Source organism: Calonectris borealis, chromosome 3 (assembly GCF_964195595.1).
Source record: "Calonectris borealis chromosome 3, bCalBor7.hap1.2, whole genome shotgun sequence".
Lineage (NCBI taxonomy): Eukaryota > Metazoa > Chordata > Aves > Procellariiformes > Procellariidae > Calonectris > Calonectris borealis.
In genome coordinates, this window is record NC_134314.1 from 127,500,523 (window position 1) to 127,515,774 (window position 15,252).

General features: G+C 36.0%; 1 protein-coding gene across 2 annotated transcripts in view; it reads left to right on the forward strand.

Moving 5' to 3' along the window:
- PSME4 (proteasome activator subunit 4) overlaps positions 1-15,252 on the forward strand; it is a 70,582-nt gene that overhangs the window by 40,810 nt on the left and 14,520 nt on the right. For both annotated transcript variants that reach the window (XM_075147821.1, XM_075147822.1), the window contains 17 exons: positions 4,149-4,204; positions 5,029-5,085; positions 5,258-5,313; positions 5,397-5,495; positions 6,000-6,062; positions 6,225-6,320; positions 7,165-7,296; positions 8,764-8,973; positions 9,691-9,827; positions 10,144-10,197; positions 10,578-10,707; positions 11,369-11,450; positions 12,001-12,154; positions 12,666-12,735; positions 13,449-13,574; positions 13,907-14,059; positions 14,819-14,923. In XM_075147821.1, the coding sequence (XP_075003922.1) occupies positions 4,149-4,204; positions 5,029-5,085; positions 5,258-5,313; positions 5,397-5,495; positions 6,000-6,062; positions 6,225-6,320; positions 7,165-7,296; positions 8,764-8,973; positions 9,691-9,827; positions 10,144-10,197; positions 10,578-10,707; positions 11,369-11,450; positions 12,001-12,154; positions 12,666-12,735; positions 13,449-13,574; positions 13,907-14,059; positions 14,819-14,923 (1,780 nt within the window). The remainder of the gene's footprint in view (positions 1-4,148; positions 4,205-5,028; positions 5,086-5,257; positions 5,314-5,396; positions 5,496-5,999; positions 6,063-6,224; positions 6,321-7,164; positions 7,297-8,763; positions 8,974-9,690; positions 9,828-10,143; positions 10,198-10,577; positions 10,708-11,368; positions 11,451-12,000; positions 12,155-12,665; positions 12,736-13,448; positions 13,575-13,906; positions 14,060-14,818; positions 14,924-15,252) is intronic.

A 15,252-nucleotide genomic window follows, 5' to 3' on the forward strand; every position in this document is an offset into this window, starting at 1 on the left:
AATAGCTCATGCTATTTTAAATGCTTAGTGTTACTGTGAATGTTTCATACATGAGCAGGTGTTTTGGGAGATGATAGGCAATTCAGTAGAAAAGGAATTTGTGCACAATCCATGCACAAATAAAATGCATAATTGAAACTTGTCAGAATTGAAAAGAATAGTTAAATTTCAGTAGGAAATAGAACTTTAATAAATGTCACTTGGTGTTGACTTTATTTTTTATACTGTAAGTAGCAAGGAATTTAAACTTCATCTTTTTTGGAGGATGAATGAATTCTCTTCTGAAGTGCCATGCGTAACAAATCAATAGAAAACTATTTGATGACTCAATAGTGTGTATTTACATTAATATTCCACATAGTGCTCTTCATCTTCAGTAGAGATGCCATTGATTTCAGGTGTGCCATTGATTTCTGTGACTTACTTTTTTAATGCAAAATGGATAGTTACGAGAGGAAGAGAAAAAAGGAGTTGAGGAGGCTGCCAGAGGTTGTGAGGAGCAATCCTTTATGACAGCAGTAGTTTTTTGTGGCTGAATTAAGGTGTTCAAAGCCATAGAGTCAGAGCTGTGGTGGATTATCCTGACATAGTTGGGGAAAAATGAAGACAGTTTTTTCTGTGCCTGCAGAAACACAACGTTGCTCTGCCACATGAGATGTGTGCAGGTATAGATAACGCTTCCGTGCACACAGTCTACCCTTTTTCTTAAGGGGCCGCTGTAATTGTAAGTAATATCAATCTCCTTTTGTTATAATGACTCTAATGGTGTGCAAATAAAGATTATTTCAAATGCAGACAGTGTAAAGCTCTTTAAGGTTGAGAAATCTTTCACTGATGTTCAGTTGAGTTCCCTTTTGCTTCAGTTCCCTTCCTGGCAGCCTACTTAGAAACAAGGTAACACTAAGCAGCTGATTTAGGGAAGCAAAAACAGGGTTACTCAGAGAACATCCATTTTTTGTCTCCCTCTTAGATAGAGCTTGGTTAGTTAGGATGCAGTATTGCTCTACTCCTGCTACAGACGTTGGTAGGAGCTTTCTTAATGTCCTTTCACTAAGGTGTTCAGACTACAGGTCAGGGATAAGACCACTTCTTTTAAATGTGTAAGGATGTGATTATCGTATGCTGAGGGGCAGGGCTAGCTAACCTCTCTTGGCATCTCCAGGAAACTTCCCAGCTCTGCTGGGGGAGCTGCACACAGAAAAGGAAACAGTTACTCCTCCACGGTGAGTAACCCTGTTTTCTCCTTGTTCACCTTCCGACTGTTGTCTCTTAATCTCTTATGTCAAAATAGGTTGATGCAGCCCTTGATCTAGTCCTTAACATGGCACGGCGTTTTTTTGCAATTAGAAGGATTTCCTCTGCAATTGTTTCAGTGGAGTGATGCTAAAAGTTATTTGTTTCTGAAAAGCTGTATCTGATTGCTGAACTGTACTTACATACTGAGGAATATGTATACACAGACTTGAATAAAGTGCTCTGTAAAATGTCTGGAAGTTGAAAAACATAGTGCATTAATTTTTCTCAAATAAAGATTCTTTAGTTTTTTGTACTGTGGCAAATAAGGGAATGAATTCTTCAAAGTTCTGTTTAATTGGGATTTCTGTTCCAGCTGTAATTTTGGATACTCTTTGTTCATAAGTTTTCCTGGCAATTTGTCTTGAAAACTGTTGATACAGAATGAAGCACAGTATTATTTATACATTGCATGAAGTATTGTCCTGAGAGTCTTGCTATCAGTATTGACTGAAGTTAAGAAAAACATTTCATGCCTCTTCCTTTTGTGTGTCCAAAGTAAAACACTTAGTTTTCTCTGGCTCGGTGGCTGACACTTACAATGCTGAATATTACTAGCATGGATCTTAGTTTGTGGGCCAGCTATAAAACTTTGTTGCATTTTGAACATAATATTTTCATCCTGTTAGTAGCCTTGTTGAAATAAATGGTTCTGCCTGTGGAGCAATGTCATGGTGAGTGTAAGGACTATACCAGGCTAGTTCTTGATTACTGGATGCTCTGTGTTGAGTTGTTACTCCTGGTTTGCTGAAGTGTAGAGAGAACTTGGAGTGTTGTTTTTCCTTTGTTTTAAATGTTAGAGTTTTGGTTCGGAACTTGGCTAGCTTGGCAAAGAACAGTTGAATGTGTTTTGCTGGGAGTGGGAAAGAAGTGCAAAGATTTGTAATCTTTCTGTAGACTACCTGAGGAAAACTGGGAAATTGCACTTTAATTTTCCTTGCCTCATAGGTAGGAAAGCCTTATGTGAACTTAATTTGTGTATTTATTTCAGGGGAGACTGTTTAAGGGTAAAAATACATTAAAATACTGTAGAAAAAAATTACTGCTATGAGCTCATTTACCTATCAACATATCCAGCATACTGTACCAGAAAAAAAAAAAGTAATTGCTTAATGTCTAGCTACCTGAGATTGTTGGACTTACCTGTTCCCTTCTGTTTTTTAAGAATTAATAGTATTTGGGGGAAAGGTTCACTCCTCTTTTTTTTTTTCTTCTCCCCCCAGATGTTAATTGCAGAAATATCCCCTCTCTGTATCTTCCCAACTGGAAAGATCTGATCTTGGAGAAATACATAGCAAACACTTTCAAAGTCAATCATGTAGATGATTTTAAAAAAAGCAAGTGTGTGAGACCATAAAAACTTTATTTATTCAGGACCGAAGTACAGGATTGATGTTGGATATTTTGGAGATTGTGTTAGTGGCCAGGTTGTACCTTAAGCACCTAAGCCAGTGCTGAGTTTTGGGGGGAAAAAGAAGTGAGAAGACTTTTGGAATGGCTTATTTTCAAGTTAACCTAGCGATACCAGAAATATAACAAGGAAAATGAAATTAAGACTTCACTTCTTGATGTCTAAATCAATTAGGAAAAAGACATTTCAGTTTGACATTTGTTTGTGCAGATGTGACTGTTACAAGGGTTGTGAAGTCAGTTTACCTAATTTTTGGTTGCAAGCTTTTTTCCTTCATCTAATCAACACAACAATTGTAGCGCTCATGTTTTAATGTGTTCACTTTTACAGGAGAAACATGACCCTTATTTCTGGTTCTGACAGATAGAAGTTTGCCATCCCTGAAATCTTAAAGTTTATTTTAGTATATCTCGTGGCGCATGCTCAGATATAGAATCTATAGTGTTTTCTGATGTGTTATTTAGCATTTGTAATAGGAGTAGATTCACATTGCTTCACTTAGCTTTGTTTGTTCTGATTATACTGTCAATGCAATTTTATGTGAAGATGATTTGTATAGGGATTACTTGCTGATACTACTTGTTTACATAATACACTGGTGTATTTTGTCCTTGAAAGCTTGAATTTGTCTACCTTAATGTTTTAGGGGGTGAGATTGTAGGTTTAAAAACAAACAAACAAACCAAACCAAAACAAAAAACCCAACCAAAAACATACAACCAAAACAAACAAACAAAAAAAGCCACACAAAAAACCCCAAGTGTATGTTCTTATGTATTTTAAATTCATTGGCATGTGATACCTGAATCTGTATTTTTTTTGCATGGTTACATAAAAGCAAATCCACAAAGACTTAAGAATTCACTTTTAAGAAAGTATTTTGGATAGATAAGTTTGACCCAAATCGTGGAAGAAGCATGGCTTTATTTTTCGGTATGGTTATTAATAGTGAACTTCATATAGCAATAAGTAGGAATTCTGTACATAATGGGTACATTTCTTTACCCTCTAAAGAAAGGACCAAAGTCAGAAAAGCTTCATCAGCTTGTCAGGAAAGGATTCTGCCTCAGCAGTCAAATTCTCCTGTCCTTTCTAGACTAAGATGACTAGGAGCCATGCTTGTTTTGATGAGTGTGTTCATAGGTTTGACAATGAGTCCAAATCTGGCTATTTAACAGAACTGATGAGGTTCTGTTAAATGAGAAATCAAGATTCTGGGTTCAAGGTGGTGTCCTTATGGCGTACTTGTCTCTGACAAACAGTCTGACCCATAAGTATGGTTGAGTTATAAATGTTAGAACTGAGGCGTACTATTAGTAAATCCAAACATCTTTGGCGCTACTGGCATGAAATTTAACTTCTTAAAATGAATTAAATGTCAATGAAATTCACATAGTCAATGATTTCCATAATGTGTAGTAATACTTGATTTGTTTTCATGCAGGGTCCCAAGTCTGGTGTCTTTGGAAGAGACAAAACTGTACACTGGTGTTGAATATGGTAAGTAGATCCTAATTCTGTTCAGACAGGTTGTAAGTGTTGTTTTCATTCTTTTTTTTTTTCTGTTGTGAAAACAGTAGGTTCTTTTTGAGACCATAATTTTGATTCTTCTCTTTATATTAAGTGGGCTTTTTTGGCCAACACAAATTCTTGCGTACACACCGTTTCATCTTCAGCGATGGTATACAAGATACAAATGTGCTGCAGTAATATGGCTGGGAATGGGAGCTCAGGTCCAACCCCCAGGTCAGAATGGTTGGCCCACGTACTTCCACACAGATGAGAGGTGCAGGAGGGAACACCCATCTCCCAAGGACTGCACTTGAGAGGCAGAAGGAATCAACGCATAACCTGCTTATTGCACTATTAAATGGTTTAAGGTCCTGTAATACTTCTAAAATCTGGTCCATTAGCTTGCAAGTGGTGAGTTTGTACCCATATTGAAGGGGAATAAGTCCCCAGTCTTCTACTGGCTTGATCACCTGATACGTAAAATCTGTATTCTGTTGACTTTCTTTTTTACTCTGCTTAATGTGTTACTCAATTTTCACATGCTAAATAATCTGCGTCAATCTGTGGTTAGAGATGAAGCCAGCTGCCAAGGCAGATAAAGAAGGTTATCTACCTATAAAAAACATACTGTTGACTTGATAAACAAAAGAAGGCCCTGTGAGAGTGGTGACCCTAGATATAACAAGGTGGTTATTTTTTATAATAGTCCATACTGCCGTTTCTGAATAGTCTGCTCTGGCTTTCCACTGGTTTACTTATCTGTAAATTGCTTTTTATGCTATTGTATAATAAATGTTTAATTTTTTTGGTAGATTTATCAAGAGAGAATTATCGAGAAACAATTGCAAGGGTTACAAGGAAATTGCTGCGTAAGTTTAACCACTCCTTTATCTTTTAAGTATAATTTTATGGATGAGAAACTTGTTTCGTTTACTTAGCCTATAATTCTTAAATTTAAGCTTTGTAGAAATAAAATAAATATTGTTAATTTTTAAAGCTCTTTTCCTGTCCGATAATAAATTATTTTTCTTCCAATTGCAGGCTATATACTTGATAATTCAGAAGATGATACCAAGTCTTTATTTCTAATAATAAAGGTATACTTATAATTTGTAATACGTAAGACAAGATTACTACTTTTGCAAAATAATCACTCTTTGTCATCTTTTTCTTTCTACAGATTATTAGTGACGTTTTACAGTTCCAAGGGTCTCACAAGCATGAGTTTGATTCACGATGGAAAAGCTTTAATCTAGTGAAAAAATCAATGGAGAACAGGGTCAGTGATTTTTTTTTTTGTAAAGATTAGGTGAGGGATGGAAATAGTTCCTAATGTTCAGAAAGACTTTTTTCATGTTTCCTTTACTGTTTAATCAGCTTTCATAATTTTGAAATCTAATTCCTTGGTAAGAATATTGTTTTGCAGTGTTTTTGTACCTTTAGTTGGAAATCTTATGAGTAAATAGCTTAGTATTTCTGAATTGTAGTAACCCTCAGTTTGCCTATGTCCTTGGACCAAAGTCTGAGATTTGGCATGATGCTCCATTCTGGGCCTTGTTAACTGAGAAATTTCTGTGACCAGAGCTTCCTTTTGCTTGCAGAGTAATAGGCAAATAAAAAACTTTACCAGGACAAAAAAATCAAGGTTGTCTGCCAAAAAAAAATTTATATGTGAAATTTGCCTGTTTCTAGGCAAAAGAAAAAGAGTGCATGGGGAATTCAGTCAGTGCAAATTGCTAATATGAATACTGAAATCTAAACCCAATTATGTATTTGTTTACAGCTTCAAGGAAAGAAACAGCATATCAGAGCTTTGCTGATAGACAGAGTCATGTTGCAGCATGAGGTAATGCTTTCACTTAAATCTTCACTAACAACTTTACTTGAAAAGCTGATTTGTTATGTTGTCATTTAGCAAAAGATGCAATAATCCTGCACGAGTGTTTCTCTTGCGTGTGTGAAATGTAAACACAATCTGTCCTTTATTTGTGTTTTCTATACAATTTAGCTGAGAACACTAACGATGGAAGGCTGTGAATATAAAACTTCCCACCAGGAGATGATCAGAGACCTTTTGTGTTTGTCCACAAGTTCATATGGTCAGGTAAGGAACAACCCCTTTTAAACTGAAATATCTGGAGTTTTTTGTTGCTCTCTTCAAGTTATGTTTTCAGGATCTTTGCTTTTCAATTTATTTCCATGGCAACATGAAATATTTACTTACTTATTTCATTTGCATTAGTTGCCAATTTTGGCATAGTTTTTGCTTTAAGCCCCTTCTTTGTCAAATAAATAACTGGGTGGAGAGGCTGCCAACTTAGGTTACAAATTTTAAATTTTTTGAGGGACTTAACTCTAGGCTTCTAAAAACAAGAATTCAATAAGAAATTTTAATAAAAATATACCAGGTTGAGGTTTTTAGATGTGATGATGTGATTCATGACACTATTTGGAATGCTAAGTCTGCTTTTAGGAAGTAGCTATGATGGCATCCTGGTTCTTAAAAATACACAAAACAGATGTGCTGATAGTTGGATTCTGAACTCTTTGTCTGGTGGGAGCTCTGTGTGCATGTATAAATTCAGATCCATCTACGATATCTACGGGCTCTTTAGAGTTCTCCTAACTGCATCTGTTATTCTAGCTGTTTGTTTTTCAAGTGATCTTAAAAACCACAGTGACTGTTTTTGGCAACATAAAGAATTTTCTTTAACTTTGTAGCTGTTCTCAAGTAAATGCTAGAAACAAGAAGTAGGTTTTTATAAACAACAGTGAGCAAGGGTGAGGGGAAGCATGCTATTTACAACCTTCTACAAATAATTTTGTTTCTGTGCACAAATACATCATGTAAATTCTATGCATAAGTAACTGAAATGGATAAGGATGTTATTTTTGTATAGTATATTTTTGGTTCAAAAGACTTTCTAGTAATGTCTCTCTTCCTGCAGGTCAGAAGTAAAGCTCAGCAAGCATTCTTCACAGCTCTGGGAACCTACAATTTTTGTTGCAGAGATATCATTCCTTTGGTTTTGGAGTTCTTGCGTCCAGACCGGCAAGATGTCACTCAAAAGCAATTTAAAGTACTGTCTCTTTAACTTTGTTTCATGTCTGTCTTTTGAAAGTGTTTTTATAAAAGAATTTTTAATGGTGAAAATGGGATTTGCTTGTTTATCAGCGTGACTGATGTTTTCATGGCATATAGCTTATGCATGACTAGTGGAAGAAATTATTTGGATTAGATCAGTTGTCAAGAGAAATTTTGTGTTTATATATGTTCCTCATTTCATTGTGTGTTCAGGTATTACACAAATTTATGTTAACACCTATTTTTAAGTGAGAAGCTATAGTCTAAGGTGGTAAAACTCATTAAGCAGTTCTGTCAGCTGTAACAGTATAAGAAAATGGCATGAACTGGATAAAAAGTTGATGACCCAGAAAAGTTATACTAAATCAGGTGGATTTTGTATTGAAGTGGTGGGTACTTGCTGGTGCTGTCAGGCCTGGAAATGGTGCTGACGCAACGATGCCAGGATGCAATCTATCCGTCCAGGTGTTTGAAAGCATCATGCTCCCTTCCTTCCTCTGCACCCCCTCAGTCCTCCTGGCCACAGAGGCAAGTTGGACTCTTGTCGTATGGTCAGAACAGCCGCTATGGCTTATTGTCCTGCTCCAGCTGCCTGATAGGTACTATCAGACAGCATGTGATTACATTGTTTGCATATCTTATTATCCCTTTTCTTGTTTCTTGATTATTATTTTTTTTTCTGCCATCCTTGTACCTCCTTTTCTGCATCCCTGTCTCCTCCCAGATAAGCAACCCATGCCTAGTTACTTTTTCCCAATTGATCCCAGTTTTGCTACACTTACAGCATTTGCTGCCATAGCTGAATTTGGTATTTCTGATACTGTTACCAGGCAGTCTTAGCCTGTATATTACTGATGTGGTTACCTAGGCACTGCTGTTCTTGTAAGACTCTGCTCTCCAAAAGGTCCCCAAGATTTCCTTCCAATTGCCTGTGAAATTTGGCCGTTTCTCACATAACTCCCGCTTATTCACCTGTGAAATCCCGCCACCCTTTGTTTTACTGTGTAACTCTTGTCAGCTTCTCACACAATCACCTGTCACGTTCACCGTGCCGTGTCCACATCCCGCTCAGTCGGCATCATTTCAGGTGCCTAGTTAACAGCATTATGATTTGCCTACAGCCCAAACATGAATAAGTTCTCAGAAAGGCCAGGTGTGGTACTTGATCATTGAATAATCTCCTTTATAATGTAATTCAGAAATCAGTCAGCCATTCTGTGGATAAATTAATTGGCAGGGCTTCCAATCTCATTAAAACAGTTCTTTAGAATGAAGAGGATTCTGTGAAAAATCTTCAGTATTTTGACAGGGAGGCCACGTAGCTGAATGTTTATGGTACATTTTAATGATTTGGTAATGTGAAGATTAATTTTTATTCTGTGTGGGTGCATGCTTATGTAGGTAGAGATCACTTATGTGAACAATGCTTTAACTTTTTAAAATTACATCTTCCATTTTGCAGGGTGCCTTATATTGTCTTCTTGGAAATCACAGTGGAGTGTGTTTGGCAAATCTTCACGATTGGGATTGTATTGCACAGACGTGGCCAGCGATTGTTTCTTCTGGGCTTAGCAAAGCTATGTCCTTGGAAAAACCATCCATAGTTAGACTCTTTGATGACCTAGCAGAAAAAATCCATAGGCAGTATGAAACAATTGGACTAGATTTTGCAGTAAGTGTCAGATTGCTTGGGGTTAATGTCTTGGATTCTGAGAGCATTTGATTACATAAATGCTTGAGACTCGTCTATCATTTGAGTTAGGGTTGTGATGTTCTGATTTCTGTTACATAGGAATGTAAACACGTATTTTTGAGGCTGAAGTAATGGAGCTTCCTGTAATACTATTGGAATTTGTAACTTTTTGTTAACCTCTAAGGAAGCCTGTTACAGAAAGGAAGTTTAAGTTGCCTTGCAGTGTTAATTATATGGGTCATGCTGATCAGGCGTGAAGATGTGTGTTGGTAGGACAGTGTCATCAAATTAATATTGTCAGCATTTGTCGTGTTGTCCCACTGTGCTAACACACAGCACTCGTTACACAACTGCCTTTTGCCTAATCAGTGGGATAAATGGCATGGTACTTAGTTTAAAGAATGAATGCCAATTAATAAAATTCTTTTATAGACAACTTCTACAGTTTAATGAAGTATTGAAGTTTGTATTTACCTTTATCTTAAAATAGAATAAAACATTTACTTGGAGAAATAACTCTACTGTGTGAACACAAAAGCTGTCTCCCCTACTTCTTCATGAGCTTGTCTATGTGGACAGGAAATTCTGCATGCTTCATATGATTCTGAACTCTCCTTATTTAAAAACAGAAACAAACAAACATAAAAACTTGTAAGTTGCTGCTAAGCCCTGAATCTCTGCATTCTCTGTCAATAGGTTCCAGAGAAATGTGTTGAGATAGCTGTTATGCTGCAAAAATCAGAACACCCAAGTTCAAACTTCACAGGTCTTCGTTCAGAAGAAATTCAGTTAGGAATTCAGCGACAGAAAGAAAAGAATGCTGAAGCTCTGCGGTAAATTAAACTTCCCTTAACACCAGTTTGTGCTGCCTGATATTTACTGTACATTAAATGTAATAATCTGAATTTGCTAAACTAAATCTTAAGCTCGTCAAATTCAGAATGTCATTGTGGTGTGTCTTCTCTCCTGACTTGGCAGCCTCTTTCCTCCACGCTCGTATTTCCTTCCTTCCTCCTCCTCTTCTCTGTCCTCCCAGCTCGTGCTGCATTTACTGCATTGCCTTCACCCACCTTTCGTTGAGGAACTTTTATTCTGTTTTTAAATGGTTCTCAGTAGCGTCTGGTTGATGATTCCCTCTTTTTCCCTCAGAAACTATGAAAATTTGGTCAACATGCTGCTGGACTGTGTGGAACAAAGAAATCTGTAAGTCTCCCTTTCTGTGCATGAGAATTTTTTTGGGGGGTGGATTGGAGGTGACTACATAAATAGATTTTAATTGGTAGCATAGTATTTGTGTTTAAAAACTTTAAAAGAATACCCCTATAGGTCTGTATTTTACATTGAAATGCCAAGATCAAAAAGACACCATTAACTGAATATGCTTGATTGCACTTGTGTGTTCCCAGAACATCGGAGGTTTCCCTAAATGACGGTTAATCTCGTTGACTACAGCAGTGTCATAGAACATTACTTAAATTAGTCCAAACATATTTACATAATCCATATAATCATTTCTGTGCAAAAGCGGTACATGCAACTTGGCTACTTATTGTCTGTTTTGAATATTTATTTTATTTTTCTAGTCCCTGGAAGTTCGAGCACATAAGCATTGGTTTTCTGTCTCTGCTCCTGAGGGATGATAGGATACTGCCTGTCCGTGCCATAAAATTTTTTGTGCAGTGTCTCAACCATGATGCAATTGTAGTTCGTAAGGTAAAAACAACATAATTATGTCTTTTTGTTTTGCAACTCATTAGATTTTAGATCAGATGTTTGTGGTGTCTTGCTGTGATAAAGCACAAAAATTGGGGTGTACATCCCTCCTCACTCTTCCAGCCATGCATGTGTACAAAAGTTCCTAATCCAAGAAGGTGACAGTCTTGGCATGCTGTAGCCATGACACATGATGTAAAGTCTGTAAATTGAGAAAACGTGGAACGTACCTATTCATTCTTTCTTACTTCAGAATTTTGCAGGGTTTCTTTTGCAGATGTCTGTTTTTTCCATCTGCAACTTATTAATTGAAGGGAGACTTCTATGTGTTATATTTGTACCTTTCATTCTGCTTGTCAGCTCAGTGAGGCTTGAAACCAATGGCCACCTCCTTTTTTTCCTGAAAATGATTAGTGGGGAGGTTTTTGTGGGCTGTAAAGGTCACACTTAAGCCATGCCCTGTATCCCCTGAAATGAATGAGGTTTACTTCTTTATGGGAAGTATCAGCTACTGGGGTGATGAAGTTCACTGTAATTTTCACTGGTTTTTTAGGGCGCTGAGTAGCTGGCTTAAAATGTGTCTGTAATGAGATGATTAGACACATCCTTCTGGCATTAAGTGTATGGAATGGATACATTAATACCCATTTCTTTCTTTTAGGTGGCCATCTCAGCTGTGGCTGGTATTCTTAAGCAGCTTAAGAGAACACACAAGAAAGTGCCCATCTGCCCTTACGAAATAAGTAGGTTTTATTTAATATAAGAAATGTCTTACTAACATTTATCTGAAAACTTTTTTAAAAGCATATTTTTCTAATTAAATTAAACATAGAATCACAAGCTTTTCATTTCTCTCTGGTTGTTAATGTCCTAAGCAAACAAAATAGGTAATATAATTGGTCATTTTTCAGTTTGTGGTTTGTTTTTTTTTTTTTTAAAAACAGTCTTATCCTTGCAAGTGTGTATTAACCTATTCATTTACTTGAAGTGAGTTAAAATTTCAGAGATATGGTCATTCTCCTTTCAGAAAGCCTTGTAATTTGTGAGAATAATTTGTATATCTCCTTTTTATTCTTTTTTTAAGCATTTCAAATGGCACATTGATATAAATTACTAAAGGAATCTCTTCTATTAGTGTTACTTTTAATGTCCTAGGGCAAATCTCCGTACAGATTTGACTGGGGGGAGGGAGACATAAAAGCTTTTTAGAATCTTTTTTTAAAAGTAAGTCGTAACATTTGCTGGGACTGTTAATGAACAAGTTTGATAGAGTATAAATTCCTGTTTAACCAGGTGGAAACCCTAAGCCTTCCAGCATTCAGGCTGGTGACAGACCAGATAACCAGTGGCTGCACTATGACAGTCAGAGTTTGCCAAAGACTAAGGAAGCTTGGGAGTCGTGTTGCTTTGTGGAGAAAACACACTGGGGATATTATACCTGGCCTCAGTGAGTATTATTAAGCATTTAAGATAGAATTGTGAGAGTCGGCAGAAAAAATCCCGTGGGAAACTAAGTAATGTTTGTTAGGTTTAATTTTTTTAATTGAAACAAAAAAAAAATAATTTACTTTGTCCTTCATGCTCCTTGTTTGTTTTACCACTGCTGGGTAGTTTTTGTGGATTGTTGTTGTTGTGGTTGTGTTATTTATTTATTTATTTTCTACCTGCTTCTCTTTGGGATATGGCTATTTAACTGCTGGTTTTAAAATGAAGTATGCGTTTTTGAAAATTATATAGTTGCAAAATATGCAGAGTATTCTATCACTAATAATTCTGGTTTGCTTGCCGTAGCAAAACCTTTATAATAATAGACTTAATTTTTTTGTTATAAATTTTCTTTTAAGTTTTGCTCTTTTGGAGTTGATGATAAATCCTATTTAATATGGAGAATATAGAAAATTATCATAAGCTTTATTTTACTCTGAAACGTGTTACTATTTTTTTTTTTAAATATTCAGAACTATGACAGTTTATGCTCCAGTTCAGCATCAACCAAAGCTTGGGCGAAGGAGAGATGAGCTGACAGAGGTAAGGGTTTCAGCGTGTTTCAGTTTTGTGGGTTTTTTAATACTCCTCCTCCTCCTTTCTTTTTTCCTTCTTGATTACTGTGGAGATCAAATTCCCTTCTCTCTTTTAACCTAAGTATTGCTTGACATTTAAAGATTGCTCACACAAAATGTGTGGAAACAGATTTGTTTTTGCTTGATTGCAAACCAAGATGGAGGTTGAACTCAACTATGCAGTTTCATGGCAATGTGGATATAATCGTGTTTTTAACAAGCACTAAGTGATAACTATTCTGAAACCTAGATCCCCACAAGACAATTTTAATCGTATTTTTCTACTTCATTTTCATACTTAGTGTGTTAGCATACAAGAAGAAATTATTATTTTAATGTATTGCAGCTTCTCTGTCAGCTATCATGGAATAATTGTATTAATGAGCACTTTCTTGTTCCCTTTCAATTCTTTATCAGAGTTTAGAACGAGGTAATTAATGACAGTGGGAAGGACCACTTCATACTAGTTGTGCTAGTGAAAGGAAAGACAATCCAAAGTCATTAATGAAAATAAAAATCAGAAGTCTTGCAAAACATTACCCAATATTCCCTATAAAATGAGGGGGGGAATGGTTAACGCAGGCATGATTTTTGCAAAAAATAGAAGAAAAATGGGACTTGGAAAGATTGGGATATCACTGTGACAATCAAGCTAATCCTTATTTTTTTTTTCTGTTACAGGCAGAACAAATTATATATGATCACTTTTCTGATCCCAAGTTTATTGAGCAGTTAATAAAATTTTTGTCTTTAGAAGACAGAAAAGGAAAAGACAAATTTAATCCTCGCAGATTTTGCCTCTTCAAGGTAACTAGAGTTCAATAACTAAATTGCTTCCATTTTGCAGATAATTATCAAAGTGTGGAAAAGCCACATGCTACACGGTTGCAAAATGTTGATTTTTAAAGATATGCTGCTATGATTAATCCTATTAGTCCTCTCTTCTGATTAACTACTTAGGAAAACATATTTAGAGTAATATAAAAGTATGTAGAACACTTGTATATAATTCTGTTACAAAAGCAATTTCACTTTCTGCGTATTCAAATCTCAAGCACTTCACAATCTTGCATTCTTCTTACGAAGACAGTGGTTTAGACAGATAATTACTGAAGACACTTTCACATCTTGTTTTACAGGGCCTTTTCAGAAACTTTGATGATGCCTTCTTGCCAGTTCTTCAGCCCCATTTAGAACAGCTTGTGGCAGACTCCCATGAAAGCACCCAGAGATGTGTAGCTGAAATCATAGCTGGCTTAATAAGAGGTTCTAAACACTGGACATTTGAGAAGGTGCTGAAGTAGTATTTTTGAGTGATTCATGGAAGTTAAGGAATAAGTTTGAATTATTAAACAAATTAAATGTATGAAGTTGAGGGCTTTTAATGTGTCGCCTATGTCCAAGAAACGACCGGAAAATGTTGCAACACTTAGTGTTTCATTGCCAACTTTGAGCATAATTCGTAGCTTGGTTTGGTGCCTATATAATACTAGGTGTTAGTAAAATGCTTCAAGATTAAAAGTAAGAATGGTTTGCTGGTAAGGAAATAGCAAAGCTGACATGGTTTGTAATTTCCAATTGGAATAAGTGTTTATGTCCACCTTGGACTATTACATCTTTATTTAGTCTAGACCTAGCTGTCTAATATTGAAAAATAGTTCTGGGAGAATCAGTTCCTTAATAAAAAATAAAAAATAAATTTTAAAATCTGTGGTGGGGTGGGGAAAGTCCTTGTGGTTTACAAGGCTGCTATTCTACCAAAAGCAAAGTGTTTGCAGTCTCTGATACAATTGTACTTAAATCACCATGAAAATGGTGCATACATAGTCCACAGTATTTCTAAAGACCTTGTAAACAAAATTAAAATAATTCCTGAAATTTTACTTCTGATAGTATTTATTTCCTTTTATAAATATTGTACTATAGCTGCTTCCGGAATCAGTATTGTTTTTCCATGATTTGAAAAGATGGAAGGATTTGGGTTCACAGAGGTTAGATGGTCATTTTGTCCTTAAATAGACAAATCTGTCTCTTGCCTTTTTGCTGAGCAGGTAGAAAAACTTTGGAAGCTTCTCTGTCCATTGCTTCGAACAGCTTTATCCAACATTACAGTGGAAACGTATAATGATTGGGGCACTTGCATAGCAACCTCCTGTGTAAGTACCCCATTTTTAGTCTTGTAAAGCTATATCCAGATGCCCAAGTTTTACGGATAATATGTAAATAAGAGCTTTATGAACAGAGTTATTTGGGTGTATTTTATCAGCTAAAACTGAGAACTGTAAATACAGTATAAAAATAACATCCATTTAAAATCTCATAGCTTTTTTGGAAATTGTGTTCTCTTCTGCCCTTTGCAGACAAATAAAACATTTTAGAAAGGAAATAAAGCCTTAGTTTTCTTTTTAAGTATTTTAGAAGAGCTGTATAAGGTTAGTGGGTGATGTTAATGTGTGTGCTTGCTCTGTGTTCATTTTTTTTGTGA